Here is an 18,946-nt window from a genome sequence, read left to right on the forward strand (position 1 = left end):
TATTGATAAAGCCACTGGATGGCAAAATGTTTACAATAAAGATACCCAGATGTTGCACATGTCTTAATTTCACCCAGGAAGATACTACTGTCCTGCCAAATGAGCGTAAGATAGAACCCTATATCTGTTTTACATGATAGTAGGAGTGCTGGTGTCTTTTTTTGGTCTCATGTATCACAAGATAACAGATATATCTTGTTACTTTTACTTACACCTAGGGTTCACACTACACATGCGTGTACACATATATGTATATACACTTATCTGCATTTTCTTTTATTTTTCCTTAATAATTCTTATTCTTATTCCTTTCATCTCCATGGGGAAAATTTTTCTTAACCCTTTGACTGTTTTGGTCATATATATACGTCTTACGAGCCACCATTTTTGACATACATATACTCATAAATTCTAGTGGCTTCAAATCAAGCAGGAGAAAGCTGGTAGGCCCACATGTGAGAGAATGGGTCTGTGTGGTCAGTGTGCACCATATAAAAAAATCCTGCAGCATGCAGTGCATGATGAGAAAAAAAAAACTGACCATTTTTTTAATTAAGATGCTGAATATGTGGTCTATTTTCGTATAGTATTTATGGTTGTATTCTCGTTTTTTTTTTTGTTTCATTTGATAGAATGGAGAACATATTATAGAAATAGATGTGATTTTGATTGGTTTTACTATGAAAAGAACCTAGAAATGGAGTTCAAAGTAGGGGAAATGTTTGATTTTTGCCAATGTTCAAAAGTAAACAAATGATGTCATTGTCCAATAAAGTCCAGCTAGCCATTTTAATATGCAGTCATGAATGGGTTGACATTATTTATACAAGTATTACAATATTGCAGTAGTCTGCATAACAGTAAATCTTCTATTTTTTGTTTGAATAAAAATTCAAAATAGAAAGCAAGAGTAATATCAGAGGGGCCTGGAGACATGACTGATGAACAAAGAAAATGTTGTTTTAGAGCCAGGAATGTCTGCATTGTTCATTCTGGACCTTATTTTGAAATTGTCATATTTTTTATTTTTCGTTAAATTGGCCAAATTGCAAATTTCTGACCATGTTATTGGGTAGTTGAAATCAGTAAATGGGCAGTTTCTTGTACTCAATCGATAGAAAAAATGGAGTTCTAAAGAAATAGCTATGAGTTTGGTCCACTGGAACAATGGAATTAGCCGAAAATAGGGCTCAAAGTGGGCAAAATTGCCGAGGTCACTAACTTCGCGAGAGCGTAATTCCATCCGTTTTCCATCAAATTTCGTGTTTTTGGTGTCATTGCAATCGGGAAAAGATTCTCTATCATTTCATAAGAAATTTTTTTTTTTTTTTTTTTTTTTTTTAATTTTGCGACACCAGGAGACACTTCAGGATTGGGGGTTACGACAGTCAAAGGGTTAATAACTGAAGAAGGAACCTCCGTCACTCTCTTTTCCTCCTCCTCTGAAGCAAGTTCCTCGGCTGTGGTCTGATGCTGTTCCAGTTGAAGCTCTTGCAGTTCGTCAGTGGTTAGCTCTTCCCTGTGGTCCTCCACCAACTCTTCCACATCCCCGTCACTCACAGGGTCTGCCTCGAACCCTTCAAAATCCCTCTGGATCGTGTTCCTCACTTTATTTACAAAAGGGCTTGCACTAGCTTTCCTTGGGTCCATGATGACTCATTTAGTTGCAAGCACAAAAAACAATGAATTATTATGAAATGTATTGTATGAACCCGCGGGGTGATGGTCACGTGTTGGTAAACAATGGCACACTGAGCGTGAATGGTGTGGGAGACTGGCTTGGTGTGCGCGGTGACTGGCGGACGGGTACCGGACAGTCGCTGAAACACGAGTCTAATCACGAAACTCGAGGCCAGATTTTGCCAAAAAAAGCTTGCCGAATGTCGAATTTCACGAAACTCGATGGTGTCGAAACTCAAGGGTCCACTGTAGTTTTATCATCATCATCATCATCATCATCATCATCATCATCATCATCAGCATCATCATCATCATCATCATCATCATCATCATCATCATCATCATCATCATCATCATCATCATCATCATCATCATCATCATCATCATCATCATCATCATCATCATCATCATCATCATCATCATCATCATCATCATCATCATCATCATCATCATCATCATCATCATCATCATCATCATCATCATCATCATCATCATCATCATCATCATCATCATCATCATCATCATCATCATCATCATCATCATCATCATCAACAACAACAACAACAACAACAACAACAACAACAACCCTTTGGGGGTTTCGGACGTACTAGTACGTCTTACTACCCAGGGTTTTTGACGTACTAGTACGCCTAAATTCTAGCACCCTCAAATCTAGTGAGAAAAAGCTGGTAGGCCTACATATGTAAGAATGGGTCTATGTGGTCAGTGTGCGCAGTATAAAAAAAATCCTGCAGCACACAGTGCGTAATGAGAAAAAAAAGCTTTGACCGTGTTTTTGGATTAAAACAGCGACTTCGAACTGTATTTTCGTATGGTATTTATTGTTGTATTCTAGTTTTCTTGGTCTCATTTTATAGAATGGAAGACATATTACAGAAATTGAGATGATTTTGACTGGTTTTACAATGAAAAGTACCTTGAAATTGAGCTCAAAGTAGCAGAAATGTTCGATTTTTACCAAAGTTCAAAAGTAAACAAATCATGCCAAGCGTCCAATACACATCAACTGGTGAGTCTAATATTCTTTCACAAGTGCGCTGATATTATTTATACCATTTCTACACTAATGCAGTAATCTGCATAACAGTAAATCTTATTTTTTTTGTGAGAATAAAAATTCAAAGTGGAAAGCCAAAGAAATATAAGAGGGGCCTGGGGATGTGACTAATGAACAGAGAACTTGTTATTTTAGTGCCAGGAATGTCTTTCTTGTTTATTCTGGACCCTATTCGGAAATTGGCATCTTTTGAAATTTGTGTGAAATTGGCAAAGTTGCTAAATTCTGACCACTTTATTGGATAGTTGAAATTTGTAAATGGGTGGTTTCTTGTACTCATTCGATAGAAAAGTGGAGTTTTAGCGAAATAGTTATGATTTTTGTCGACTAGTACACTGGAATTGGCCGAAAATAGGGCTCAAATTGGGCAAAATCGCCAATGCGTAAACATCGTCGAGACCGCTAAATTCGCGAGAGCATAATTCCGTAAGTTTTCCATCAAATTTCATACTAATTTCATAATTTCAGCACAGTGTGTAAGTTTATTTAGGTTCAGGTACACATAAGTATAATTATCAGTGTATAAAATGTGAAATAACTTTAAAACACTTGAAATTTTGGAAAGTTTCTAGACATAATGGAGAATCGTGCTCGCAAAGAATGTAAACAAACCGGGTGGGGCATGGTGACCATATTAGAAAGACAGGTGGGAAGAACTGTATAGAGAGTTTTAGTCATAATTTTAAATTTCTGTATTAGCGGAACGCTGTTAGGCAAAATGCCGTAAAGTGGGGCCCCCTACTGTACCATAAAACCTTGTACAGTGGACCCTCAACCAGCAATATTAATCCGTTCCTGAGAGCTCATCGTTAATCGAAATAATCGTTAGTTAAGTTAATTTTCCCCATAAGAAACAATGGAAACCAAATTAATCCGTGCAAGACACCCCAAAGTATTGAAAAAAAAAATTTTACCACATGAAATATTAATTTTAATACACACAAACTGAAGAAGACATGCACAGTTACATGACACTTACCTTTATTGAAGATCTGGTGATGATTGATGGGATGGGAGGAGGGGAGACTGTTGATCTTCTTAGTGTTTAGAAGGGGAATCCCCTTCCATTAGCACTTGAGGTAGCAAGTCTTTTTCTGGGGTTACTTCCCTTGTTCTTTTAATGCCACTAGGACCTCCTGAGTAATGTACGACCTGCTTGGCATTTTCTTCCAAAACAGGCCTGTTTTGTCACAATTAAACACTTGTTCAGGTTTCAGTCCTTCACTGTCTATGTACTCCTTGAATTCCTGCACATATTTTTCAGCTGCTTTGTGGTCCGAACTGGCAGCCTCACCATGCCTTATCACACTATGTATGGCACTACGCCTCTTAAATCTCTCAAACCAACCTTTGCTGGCCTTAAATTCACTCACATCACTAGTTGCTGGCATTTTTTAATTAAATCGTCATGCAACTTCCTAGCCTTTTCACATATGATCGCTCGAGAGATGCTATCTCCTGCTATCTGTTTCTCGTTTATCCACACCAATAAGAGTCTTTCAACATCTTCTACCACTTGCGATCTCAGTTTCGAAAACATAGGTGCACCTTTGGCAAGAACAGCTTCCTTGATTGCCGTTTTCTTGCCCACAATAGTAGCGATGGTTGATTGGGGTTTATTATACAACCTGACCAGCTCAGAGATACGCACTCCACTTTCATACTTATCAATGATCTCTTTCTTCATCTCCATAGTAATTCTCACCCTTTTTGCTGTAGGGTTGGCACTAGAAGCTTTCTTGGGGCCCATGGTGACTTATTTTGCAGGTGCAATCACTACAAAGGCTGTAATAATATGAAATGTTCCAGTTGTATGTTTGGAAGCGACCGCGGTAGCTGGCTGGCTTGTAAACACTGGCACCCATGGGACAAGTGAGGCGCCTCAGGCCAGCCAGAGTGGACGCATCTCGTACGGAACGAATAGCGCTGGTCGGGTTTTTAAGCGCTAGTCAAGGCAAAGTTTTTGCGTTTAACCCTTTGACTGTTTCAGGCCCCTCTCTGAAACTGTCATTCTATGTCGCCAAATATTCGAAAAAAAAAATTATTTTTTCTTATGAAAATATTAGGAATATTTTTAGCAGTGTTTTAAGCCTAAAAAAATTTTTTTGCCATCAGTACTTACCGAGATATAGAGCCGCAAAGTTTGCAGAAAGTGACGTGCGTACAGCAACAGCGGCAACTGCCGCCCACCCGGTATTCTTTTATTTACTCTAATTCAAAGGTTTCTTGCATTTTTCAATATTTTTCTGTTCCAGGTAACTTATGTGGCCTGTGAGACCAATGTAAGGTGCATTCTTCAAATATACACTCATTGTTTACAACACAATAACAACAAACTTTATCACTGTTAGTTTGTGTATACACTTTGTTTACACAAACAAACAATACAAAATAATGTTTATTACTATTGTTCCATAATATATATACATATGTACAGTCACTAAACACGTTCCTAGAACTGCTGCAGCTTGTGGAACTCTTTGAAACATGGGTATATGCAGAGGGGCACTTCACACTCCTTACACATAAAACGAGTGTCTCTGCGTGTTTGTGGGCGTTTTGTGGTATTCATACATACATAACACCTCTTCTGAGCATTTTTCTTGGCAGTAGTAGGAGGCAGTTGTATGGGGTAGTGATCACCAGGCCTCATACGAGATGACGTCTGTGGGTGCTGGTCTATTGCAGGAGTTGCTCCTTGCTACTTTGCAATTATTTGTCTGATTACTGACAGGCAAAATTCACCATATTTTGGTGTTTTGTTGGTCTTCAACTTGTATGTTATAAGCATTTAGCATAGAGATATCAACAAGATGGAAAAAAAGTTTTATATACCACTTATAACTCTTGCGTACACAGTCTGCAAACCCAATCTGCATGTCACATTTGTCCACTAAGCGCATATTGAGGTTGTAGTCCAAGACAGCTGCAGGCTTTAGAATGGGTTCATTGGTCTCTCTGTTGTCCCTGCCACTGGGTACCATTTTGTTTCTGTGAACTGATGTCAACAATGTGACATCACGTTTGTCATGCCACCGAAATGCCATGACGTCATTGGCAGCAAAGGCTTGCACCTCACCTCTGCGAGTGCCAGCGTTGAACCTTGGCATATGTTTACGATTACCACGCACTGTGCCACACACGTCTGTCAAGTTCACTCGCAAGAAATCACTGAGTAAGGGGCTTGTGTACCAGTTATCAGTAAATAACATATGCCCCTTACCAAGATATGGTTCCATCATTGTTCGAACCACATCACCAGAGATACCCAATAACTTCATGGTATCTCTCAAAGTATTACTGCCAGTGTACACAATGATATCCAAAACTAGACCACTTCTGCAATCACACAGTACAAATAGCTTTATACCAAAGCATTTCCTCTTGCTTGGTATATATTGCTTGAATGAGAGTCTTCCTTTGAATAAAATCAAGGACTCATCAATAACAAGCTTCCTGAAGGGATAAAAATACATGCAGCACTTTTGTTTCAGGTACATAAACACATTTCTGATCTTATATAACCTGTCGCTTCTGTCAGGCCTGGTTTTGTCTGAAAAGTGTAACATACATAACAGTATCAGGAAACGATTGACACCTATAATGTCACTAAAACCTGGAGTTGAAATCAGGCGTTCTGTTGCCCAGTATGTGGTGACAGTGTGCTTATACACATGTGGCATAAGCATTATTGTGGCAAAAAACAGGTACATCTCTGCCACAGTTGTCTCCTTCCACTTGTGTAGCCGTGATTTTGGTGAGAGAATTGTATTTGCCATGGTGTAATCACAGTATGTGTTTGTTTCCCTGACAATGATGTCCATCAGGGGTTCATCGAAGAATAACTCAAAGCAGTCCAGTTCACTGGCATTGTTCCCAAGTGGACAAGATGGCTTTATTCCACTTTGTGTTTCATCAAAGTCATGGGGACTGGGAACAAACTCGTCACCGTCCTGCCAATCCCAGATGCGGTCTGCTGGTGGGGTCTGGATATTGTACCGTGGTTGTGGTTGTGCAGGTTGTGGTTGTGCAGGTTGTGGTGGTGCAGGTTGTGGGAGTGTGGGGTAGGGTGAGGCTGGTTGTGCTGAGTCAGCAGCGTGGGTAGTAGCGTGGCCCGCTGATGGTGCCACATGGGCCGTGCCACCCTCACTATCACCACCACTGCCTCCTCCCTCACTGTCACCATTCATACCCATCGTTGCAATATCGTCATCTTCACTATCAGGTTGTGGTGTAGGACCACGGGATGTGCTCCCAGAGTTTCTCCTTCCCCTTGGAACAACATATGAAACACTACCAGACCGCATGCTACGTCATACATACTGCCGCTTCACTGGGGAATATTCACTCTCACTGTCACTAGAACTGCTTTCAATGACCTTGAAATCACTATCACTATCACTGCTATCATCTGGGTGTTGTACACGACCAAATAGTTTCCTCTTTCGTCCTGGTACAGGCGAACGTGAACGTGAACAAGCCGGCACAGCACCAGAGGTGGAAGGTTGTGGGTCATCTGGGTTTTCATCACTAATTACGTTATCCTGGGCACTTTTTCTGGTAACACTCGCTTCAAAACCCTGGAATTCACTGTCACTGACATTTTGATCGCTGTTAAAGCTATCACTTGGGAACAAAAGGCCTCCAATCCGCCGAGGAGTGAGGAACTTCTTACCGAGAGGCATGGTGAAAATGGACTAACAACATGGCGTTCCCACAATGCACCGCTGGGTCCCAGATTTTTTTCACAGGGTGCACACCGACCACTGAGGCCCATTCTCTCTCGTGTAGGCCTACCAGGCCTTTGGCGCTTGATTTGAAGCCGCTAGAATTTGTGCGTATAAATACGTCAGAAACATTGGCTCGTAAGACGTATTTATACGTTGGAAACAGTCAAAGGGTTAAATGTATCGCTAGTCAGATTTATCGTTAATCGATGCCATCGCTGGTTGAGGGCCCACTGTATTTTAGGGTTTGAGTTGCCGTAGTTTTGAGGTACAATATGTCTTCTGAATGGATTAACCCCTTGACTGTCGCAACTCCCAATCCTGAAGTGTCTTCTGGTGTCGCAAAATTTCAAAAATAAAAAAAATTATTTTTTCTTATGAAATTATAGAGAATCTTTTCCCGATTGTAATGGCACCAAAAATACGAAATTTGATGGAAAACTGATGGAATTACGCTCTTGCGAAGTTTGCGACCTCGGCGATATTTACAAATCAGCGATTTCACCGACTTTGAGCCCTATTTTCAGCAAATTCCATTGTTCCAGTCGACCAAACTCATAACTATTTTTTTAGAAATCCATTTTTTATATCAATTGAGTACAAGAAACTACCCATTTACCAATTTCAACTACCCAATAACGTGGTCAGAAATTTGCAATTTGGCCAATTTCACAAAAATTAAAAATTATGACAATTTCAAAATAAGGTCCAGAATGAGCAATGCAGACATTCCTGGCTCTAAAATAACATTTTCTTTGTTCGTCAATCATGTCTCCAGGCCCCTCTGATATTACTCGTGCTTTCTATTTTGAATTTTTATTCAAACAAAAAATAGAAGATTTACTGTTATGCAAACTACTGCAACACTGTAATAATTGTATAAATAACATCAGCCCATTCGTGACTGCATATTAGAATGGGTTGTTGGACATTTATTGGACAATGACATCATTTGTTTACTTTTGAACATCGGCAAAAATCAAACATTTCCCCTACTTTGAGCTCCATTTCCAGGTTCTTTTTATAGTAAAATCAATCAAAATCACCTCTATTTCTATAATATGTTTTCCATTCTATCAAATGAGACCAAGAAAACGAGAATACAACCATAAATACTATACGAAAATAGACCACAAAGTCAGCATTTTAATTAAAAAAACGGTCGGTTTTTTTTTCTCTCATTATGCACTGCATGGTCCAGGATTTTTTTTATATGGTGCACACTGACCACACAGACCCATTTTCTCACATGTGGGCCTACCAGCTTTCTCTTGCTTGATTTGAAGCCACTAGAATTTATGAGTATATATACGTCAAACACGGTACCTTGTAAGACGTACATATACGACCTCGACAGTCAAAGGGTTAATATCATAACTCGGTGGACCACTTTATGTAGTCTTTATAAAGAAGCTATTGTCCCAGTGCACTTTCCCAACAATTTAGTCTCCAGAATAGTCCCCTCCTACTGTCTCTTAAATAAGTCACTCTAATAAACATTGCAGCTTTTGTCCCATCAGTTTCCTCACCCTCTTTTCTTTCCCATCAGTTTCCTTATCCTTTCTTCTTTCCCATCAGTTTCCTCACCCTCACTTCTATCCCATCAGTTTCCTCACCCTGTCTTCTGTCCCATCAGTTTCCTTACCCTCTCTTCTATCACATCTGAAAGAATTAAGAGTAAGACAGAGAGTAGGTTAGTAGATGAACAAGGAGGCTTTAGGAAGGGTAGAGGGTGTGTAGACCAAGTGTTTACAGTGAAACACATAGGTGAACAGCATTTAGATAAGGGTAAAAAGGTTTTTGTAACATTTATGGATTTGGAAAAGGCATATGACAGGGTGGATAAGAGTGCAGTGTGGCAGATGTTGCAGATGTATAGAATAGGAGGTAGGTTATTGAAAGCACTGAGAAATTTTTACAAGGATAGCGAGGCTCAGGAGAGAGGGAGATTATTTCCCAGTAAAAGTAGGCCTTAGACAAGGATGTGTGATGTCACCATGGTTGTTTAGTATATTTATTTATAGATGGAGTAGTAAGAGAAGTGAATGCTTGGGTGTGTGGAGTTAAAAGATAAAGAATCTAACACAAAGTGGTAGTTGTCACAGTTGCTCTTTGCTGATGACACTCTGGTTTTGGGAGATTCTGAAGAGAATTTGCAGAGGTTGGTGGATGAGTTTGGTAGGGTACTTAAAAGAAGAAAATTGAAAGTGAATATGGGAAAGAGTAAGGTGATGAAGATAAAAAATAAAAAAATTAGGTAACGAAAGATTAGATATCAGGTTGGAGGGAGAGAGTATGGAGGAGGTGAATGTATTCAGATATTTAGGAGTGGACATGTTAGAAGATGGGTCTATGAAAGATGAGGTGAATCATAGACAAACCATACCACGGGCGGGATTTGAAACCACAGTCAGAGAGTCTCAAAACTCCAGACCATCTGGAGTTTTGAGACTCTCTGACTGCGGGTTCAAATCCCGCCCTTGGTATGGTTTGTTTGCAATCGTGTCATTACGATTTCATGAGTCAGGTGAATCATAGAATTGACAAGGGGAAAAAGGTGAGTGGTGCACTGAGGAGTCTGTGGACACAAAGAACTTCGTCCATGGATGCAAAGAGGGGAATGTGTGAGAGTTTAGTTATACCAGTGCTCTTATATTGGTGTGAAGCTTGGGTTGTGAATGTTGCAACAAGGAGAAGGCTGGAGGCAGTGGAGATGTCTTGTCTGAGGGCAGTGTCTGATGTAAATATAATGCACAGAATTTGTAATTTGGAAATTAGGATGAGGTGTGGGATTACCAAAGCTAGGAGAAAGCTGGTAGACCCACATGTGAGAGAATGGGTCTGTGTGGTCAGTGTGCACCATATAAAAAAATCCTGCAGCATGCAGTACATAATGAGAAAAAAAACTCCAACGATGTTTTTGTATTAAAACGCCGACTTTGCAGTGTATTTTCGTATAGTATTTATGGGTGTATTCTCGTTTACTTGGTTTCATTTGATAGAATGGAAAACATAGGTTTTACTATAAAAAGAACCTGGAAATGGAGCTCAAAGTAGGGGAAATGTTTGGTTTTTGCCGATGTTCAAAAGTAAACAAATGATGTCAATGTCCAGCTAGCCATTCTAATATGCAGTCATGAATGGGTTGACATTATTTATACAATTATTACAATATTGCAGTAGTCTACGTAACAGTAAATCTTCTGTTTTTTTGTTTGAATAAAAATTCAAAATAGAACGCAAGAGTGATATCAGAGGAGCCTGGAGATGTGACTGATGAACAAAGAAAATGTTATTTTAGAGCCAGGAATGTGTGCATTGTTCATTCTGGACCCTATTTTGAAATTGGCATATTTTTTAATTTGCGTGAAATTGGCCAAATTGCAAATTTCTGACATCGTTACTGGGTAGTTGAAATCAGTAAATGGGCAGTTTCTTGTACTTAGTCGATAGAACAAATGGAGTTCTAAAGAAATAGCTATGAGTTTGGTCAACTGGAACAATGGAATTAGCCAAAAATAGGGCTCAAAGTGGGCAAAATTGTCGATTGATAAATATCGCCAAGGTCGCTAACTTCGTGAGAGCGTAATTCTGAAAGTGTTCCAACAAATTTTGTTCTTTTGGTGTCATTACCGTCGGGAAAAGATTCTCTTATTTCATAAGAAAAAATTTTTTTCTTCTTCAAAAAAAATTTTCAACACCAGGAGATACCTCAGGATTTGTGGTTGTGACAGTCAAGGGACTAATAAAGCTGAGGCATAACAGGAAAAAATAGAAAGAATAGTGAAGAGAAATTAGAAAAAAGAGGGAAACAAAAGGACAGGTTTTGGTATGTAATAGAGCATCAAAATAATCAAAATGTGCACTGTTGCTAACTAATGCTATGATAGATTAATGTTAGCATGTTTATATCACTATTACTGGTAGATTCATGGTCACTATCTTGGAAAGTATATGAGTGTCTTTATCATGGGAAGAACATAATCTCTCTGTGTTGAAAAAAAAATTAGGCATTTCTATGTCTTAATAAGAATATGGAGATCTCTATCTTGTGTAAACCAGAGGAGCACCTTTGTCTTGGCGAAAAGTATATGAGGTGTGTCTGTCTTGGAAAAAGTATAAGGGGGTGTGTGTGTCTTGGGAAAAGTATAAGGTGTGTGTGTCTTGGGAAAAGTATAAGGTGTGTGTGTCTTGGGAAAAGTATAAGGGGTGTGTGTGTCATAGGAAAAGTATAAGGGGTTTGTCTGTCTTGGGAAAAGTATAAGGGGTGTGTGTGTCTTGGGAAAAGTATAGGGGGTGTGTCTGTCTTGGGAAAAGTATAAGGGGTGTGTGTGTCTTGGGGAAAGTATAAGGGGTATGTCTGTCTTGGGAAAAGTATAAGGGGTGTGTCTGTCTAGGAAAAAGTATAAGGGGTGTGTCTTGAAAAAAGTATAAGGGGTGTGTGTGTCTTGGGAAAAGTATAAGGGGTGTGTCTGTCTTGGAAAAAGTATAAGGGGTATGTCTGTCCTGGGAAAAGTATAAGGGGTGTGTCTGTCTAGGAAAAAGTATAAGGGGTGTGTCTGTCTTGGAAAAAGTATAAGGGGTGTGTGTGTCTTGGGAAAAGTATAAGGGGTGTGTCTGTCTTGGAAAAAGTATAAGGGGTGTGTGTCTCTTGGGAAAAGTATAAGGGGTGTGTCTGTCTTGGGAAAAGTATAAGGGGTGTGTCTGTCTAAGAAAAAGTACAAGGATGTTCTTGTAACCTAGCACTAATTGTTTTGTTAGACCTTCCCCTTCCCCCATATACGAACACACGTGTGTGCAAACACCCCCTCCCCCCCTCCCCCCTCCCCTCTCTCAGCACTTTCCCTTACCCTCTCCAACCATCCACATCTCTTAATAAAATGCTCCTTTTTTTTTTTTTTTTTTTTTTTTTTTTTTTTTTTTTTTTTTTAAATCATGATTTTAACTTGTCCAGGTGCACTTCTCCCAGCCTTTACTTGCATTACACTATTGCTTCATACTGGAAGCAAGTGGTGATGGTTTCATTTGAGTGATAATGGAAGCAAAACATGGAAATCTTCAGCAAATATATTTTGTGTGTTTGTTTGAACATTAATTGCTTGATAGTGGATAAAAAGTTTGGAGAGGATTCTGCATGAATTGTTCTCTTCAGAAAATGAACCTGGTGAAGGTAGAGTGCCGAGAGGCAGAATTTTAAAGTATCACCTTGAGTGAGATACTAAAGTCGCAATATGACTCAGTGTTCAGCGAGCCACTACCCAGACTAAGGGTCGACAATCCAAATGAATTCTTTATGAACAAAACCCAAAATTTGGTCATCCCAAAAATCTCGGATATTATTCTAACTCCACAAGACTTTGAAGAGGCAATTAATGACATGCCTATGCACTCTGCCCCAGGCCCAGACTTGTGGAACTCCGTGTTCATCAAGAATTGCAAGAAGTCCCTATCACGTGCCTTCAGCATTTTATGGAGAGGGAGCATGGACACAGGGGTTATCCCACACACAATAAAAACAACAGACATAGCCCCACTCCACAAAGGTGGCAGTAAAGCAGTTGCAAAGAACTGCAGACCGATAGCACTAACATCCCATATCATAAAAATCTTTGAAAGGGTTCTAAGAAGCAAAATAGCCAACCACCTAGATACCCATCAATTACGTAACCCAGGGCAACACGGGTTTAGAGCAGGTCGCTACTGCCTATTCCAGCTACTGGACAACTATGACAAGGTCCTGGATGCTGTAGAGGATAAACAAAATACAGATGTAGTATACACAGACTTTGCAAAAGCTTTCGACAAGTGTGACCATGGTGTAATAGCACACAAAATGCGTGATAAAGGAATAATGGGAAAAGTTGGTAGATGGATCTACAACTTCCTGACAAATAGAACACAAAGAGTAATAGTAAACAGAGTAAAATCCCAGGCAGCCACGGTAAAAAGCTGTGTTCCACAAGGCACAGTACTCGCTCCCATTCTATTCCTCATCCTCATTTCTGACATAGAGATGTAAGCCATAGCTCCGTGTCTCCCTTTGCGGATGACACCTGGATTACCATGGCAGTGACCTCCATCGAAGACACAGCGAGACTCCAAGTGGACATCAACCAACTCTTCGAATGGGCCACTCAAAACAATATGAAGTTCAACGAAGAGAAATTTCAACTACTCAGATATGGGAAACTTGAAGAAATTAAAAATGTGTCAGGGTATACCACAAATTCTAACCATACAATAGATCAGAAAAGTACATAATGTGAAGTACCTGGGAGTGATAATGTCACAGGATCTCGCCTTCAAAGACCACAACAATGTATCTACCTCATCCGCTAGGAAAATGATAGGATGGATAATGAAAACCTTCAAAACTATGGACACCAAGCCCATGATGATTCTCTTCAAATCGCTTGTTCTCTCTAGGCTGGAATACTGCTGTACACTAACGGCCCCCTTCAAGGCTGGTGACATTGCAGACCTGGAGAGTGTACAAAAAACTTTCACGGCACACATAAGTACAATAAGGCACCTAAACTACTGGGAACGGTTGAAGGTCCTTGATCTGTATTCCCTCGAATGCAGGCGAGAGAGATACATGATAATATACACTTGGAAGGTCCTGGAGGGATTGGCACCAAACTTGCACACAAAACTCACTCCCTACGAAAGCAAAAGACTCAGCAGGAGATGCAGCATTTCCCCGATGAAAAGCAGGGGCGCAACGAGTACAATGAGAGACAACACAATAAGTGTCCGGGGCCCAAGATTGTTCAGTTGCCTCCCAGCATACATAAGGGGGATTACCAATAGACCCGTGACTGTCTTCAAGAAGGCACTGGACAGGCACCTAAGTCAGTACCTGACCAACCGGGCTGTGGTTCGTACGTCAGATTGTGTGCAGCCAGCAGTAACAGCCTGGTTGATCAGACCCTGATCCACCATGAGGCCTGATCTCAGACCGGGCTGCGGGGGCTTGTCCCCCGAAACCCTTTCCAGGTAAACTCCAGGTTGATTATAACTTCAACTCAAACTACAGTATATCTTTACTTTTCAGTCTCGTAATCTCTCATCATATCGGACTCTAGGGTAATTTTATATATGATGGAGACAAATGGCACAGAGCCAAAAAGTGGTGAAAAAGATGCAGTTGTAGAGAGGAACTTTGTCATGTTTCACCTGTGGGCTGTCTTCATTGATTGTAGAAGCCTGTCCACAGGTGAAGAAGCCTGTCCACATCTGAAAAAGCCTGTCCACATCTGAAAAAGCCTGTCCACAGGTGAAGAAGCCTGTCCACATGTGAAGAAGCCTGTCCACAGGTGAAGAAGCCTGTCCACATGTGAAGAAGCCTGTCCACATGTGAAGAAGCCTGTCCACAGGTGAAGAAGCCTGTCCACAGGTGAAGAAGCCTGTCCACGGGTGAAGAAGCCTGACCACGGGTGAAGAAGCCTGTCCACGGGTGAAGAAGCCTGTCCACGGGTGAAGAAGCCTGTCCACGGGTGAAGAAACTTGTCCACAGGTGAAGAAACTTGTCCACAGGTGAAGAAACTTGTCCACAGGTGAAGAAACTTGTCCACAGGTGAAGAAACTTGTCCACAGGTGAAGAAACTTGTCCACAGGTGAAGAAACTTGTCCACAGGTGAAGAAACTTGTCCTCAGGTGAAGAAACTTGTCCACAGGTGAAGAAACTTGTCCACAGGTGAAGAAACTTGTCCACATGTGAAGAAACTTGTCCACATGTGAAGAAACTTGTCCACAGGTGAAGAAACTTGTCCACAGGTGAAGAAACTTGTCCACAGGTGAAGAAACTTGTCCACAGGTGAAGAAACTTGTCCACAGGTGAAGAAACTTGTCCACAGGTGAAGAAACTTGTCCACAGGTGAAGAAACTTGTCCACAGGTGAAGAAACTTGTCCTCAGGTGAAGAAACTTGTCCACAGGTGAAGAAACTTGTCCACAGGTGAAGAAACTTGTCCACAGGTGAAGAAACTTGTCCACAGGTGAAGAAACTTGTCCTCAGGTGAAGAAACTTGTCCACAGGTGAAGACATCCATTTACAACCAAAACTGAAGTTCCTTTCAGCAGTTATATGTTTCACCAACTTTGTATAAATATGTCACTTTAATGCTGCTCTCTCGTGCATTGGCATTTCTGCTCTATTATTCACTTGACAGTTGTTTGAGAATATTTAAAGTTGCATAAATATATAATTAATTGCACCATCTTTTCCTCCACAGGCAAATACATTTGCGATGGCGATGCTGTGTTAAGATTACGTTATGGGTCATTTCCAAGTTAGTACCAGGTAATATTGTGGATACTTGTTTTGTAATACAAAAGACTATAAAGGAGAGTTTATGCTCAGTTTCAAAGCTAATTTAGGTAACGTAGCAGCAGTTGTTTAAGAGAGTTTGCATCCTTTACTCAGGGGACTAGAATAAAGCTAAGCAACTGAGCACTTGTCATGTTGCAGGTTTCCATTCACTGCATCAAATTGCAAATTTCAATTCACTGCATAAAATTGATAACCAGCAAATGAAGCCAAGGGCTAAAGCAATAAAATTAATTCGTTAAATGTTGTCTTTATTAGAGGATGGCTTAGTTTATACTGACAACACTAGTATGGTTAACCAAAGTTGTATTGAGTAATTCGCAGTGATTGTGTAAATTATTCATGGTTTAATGTATGATTTTTTTCCTTTGTTTACCATAACTTTGCCCTAGTTATTTTACATTACAGTATTTATTGACAATCACTTACAAGCTGTTTTGAAAACCATTAATTATGACTTTCTAGTATGTTGTGATGGTTTTGCTTGTGAGTTCATAGTAATGTTATTTATATCTTGATGTAATTCCTGAGACAAAATTTTGCTGATTCAAACTGAGCATTACTTTTTATTATACTTATATTGTAAAATAAAATGTTTGTATAATAGTAGATAAAGCAAAGACCTAAAATTTATGACTGATAACTATATGCAAAAAAATGTAGAGGTTATATTTTTAAAAATGTAAACAAAATTATCAAAGATGTGTTCAGAAAAAGATATATTGAGTTCTTTTGTTAATTCTTATATATATTTTTCATACTTTTTTGTTACTGCTCTTACACTGAATGTCTATAATCAATGAGACAGGCTACAGACATTAAAATTATTCTTCATAAATGAGAGATGGGAAGCATGCTCTTGGGGAGACTGTACTCCCTCAACTCGTGCTGCTTCCGTGTCTGGAAATTCACTAGTCCCCTCTGCTTTATTTCGTCCTTTTGACTGTTATCTGTGCTTAAGTTTACAAATCAGCAACTCATGTGTTGTGTTTTGGTGTTGTCTATGAGCTTGGTTCTTGATCCTTGACTTGCATATTTCCTTGTATACATATATTTCTGTTAGATGACCTATTTGTACTACAGCAGATCCAAAATAGCATAAAAATTTAAACTAATACTTTGTCACGGCACAGGAGTCACCTAGGGTCTGAAACATGTCCACACTTTCCACTTTGAAACATAAGTTCCATATATTGGACTTCGCCATCCACAAGTTTACAAGCCACAGTATGGGTGGGGCTGAAACTCACAGCAAGTGAATCATAGAACTCACTTGCTATGAGTTTGGGCCCCACCCGTACCATCGTTTGTTTGTAATCATGTTATTACAATTTTGGGATCCACAAGCTTCTTGTGGAATCCATCCTTGGTGGTTACACAGTGCATCTTCATTTCCTGATACCAGAAGGAACCTTAATATTTTCACATAACTAGATACAAGATGCTTGCAATAAAGTGGTACAAACACCAGTCAATGGAAATTGAGGAACTTCTTAGACAAAAAAAAACTGAAAAAAGGAGAAGAAAAATTCAGTATGGTTCAGCCTCGATCAGAGATCATCATCTTCACATCTGCTGAAGAGGATCACTGACTGAAGCCAAAACATACAGGTCTCTTGCAGATTTGCTTAAATTCCCTGTCCAAGTGTTGATTAGAGTTAAGGTATGTACTGGTATATCATTCCTAGGCTATTCACCAAAATCTGGAGAGTAGTAAGGGTTACTTGCGCCATTTCAGGATACTGTGCATTCTATTTTCATTTTTTTTTCAAAGCCCCTCTGCATTATGTTTATGTGAAGTACTAAGCCCATATGAGTCATTTCAATCTATTTTTTTTTTTCAAGGCCCTCTGCATTATGTTTATATGAAACACTAAACCCATTTGGGTCATTCAGCATAATTGGTGGAGGCTCACTTTTCCATCCACAAAGTTAGGTTAGATGAGAAGCAGCCCCCTGATTAAGCAACAACTTTTGTTTTGCATGTGTTTTCTATAGTAGCATGTGTCATGCTCAAAGTAACTCTTGAGGGATACTTCTCTAAGTAACAATAACCATACAGGAGTCAGGGCAACAGATATGATGCTCACACACATACACACACACACACCACACACACACCACACACACACCACACACACACCACACACACACCACACACACACCACACACACACCACACACACACCACACACACACCACACACACACCACACACACACACACACACACACACACACACACACACACACACACACACACACACACACACACACACACACACACACACACACACACACACACACACACACACACACACACACACACACACACACACACACACACACACACACACACACACGGGGCCAGGAGCTCTTACTCGACCCCCGCAACCTCAACTAGGTGAGTACACACACACACACACACACACACACACACACACACACACACACACACACACACACACACACACACACACACTCACACACACACACACACACACACACACTCACACACACACTCACACTCACACTCACACTCTCACTCTCACTCTCACTCACACTCACACTCTCACTCTCACTCTCACACTCACACTCACACTCACACTCTCACTCTCACTCTCACTCTCACTCACTCACTCACTCTCACTCACTCACTCTCTCTCTCTCTCACTCACTCTCTCACTCTCTCTCTCACTCACTCTCTCTCTCTCCCTCTCTCTCTCTCAGCTCTCATCTCTCATCTCTGTTACTCATCTCTTCTTTTTTTCTTTTTTTCACAGGGTCTTGTTTTCAAGGTTAGGTTAAAGGTTCTTAATGTTATTTGCAAGCTAAGAGCTGTTAACTACATCAGCTCATTTTAAAGGCTTTTTATTGTTACGAGACTTATAAATAGAGAACAGGATGAAGTTGGAGCTATCTGTGGGCCAGTGATTTCATTTGGCCAACTGGCTCTATTTTGTTTGTCTTTCTAGAAGTAAATGATGTCAGATGAAATAATGTTCTTGAGAAAGGTATATTCAGTGTGTAGTTACCATTTGCTGCCCATATTGTGTAGAAGCTCAGTTCTCGCTGTCCTCAGAGTGGAGCCAAGTGTGGTACCTTAACAGTATTAGCCTTGTACATAACAGTA

The 18,946-nt window shown here is 40.1% G+C and overlaps 1 protein-coding gene across 1 annotated transcript in view; it reads left to right on the forward strand.

The window, feature by feature from the left end:
- LOC128689238 (F-BAR domain only protein 2) overlaps window positions 1-18,382 on the forward strand; it is a 528,956-nt gene extending 510,574 nt beyond the window's left edge. Inside the window, 1 exon segment of the mRNA XM_070086397.1 lies at window positions 15,722-18,382. Within this exon segment, the coding sequence (XP_069942498.1) occupies window positions 15,722-15,783 (62 nt within the window). The 3' untranslated portion in view covers window positions 15,784-18,382.
- The last annotated feature ends 564 nt before the right edge of the window (window positions 18,383-18,946 follow it).

This window comes from Cherax quadricarinatus, chromosome 18, assembly GCF_038502225.1.
Source record: "Cherax quadricarinatus isolate ZL_2023a chromosome 18, ASM3850222v1, whole genome shotgun sequence".
NCBI classification, from domain to species: domain Eukaryota; kingdom Metazoa; phylum Arthropoda; class Malacostraca; order Decapoda; family Parastacidae; genus Cherax; species Cherax quadricarinatus.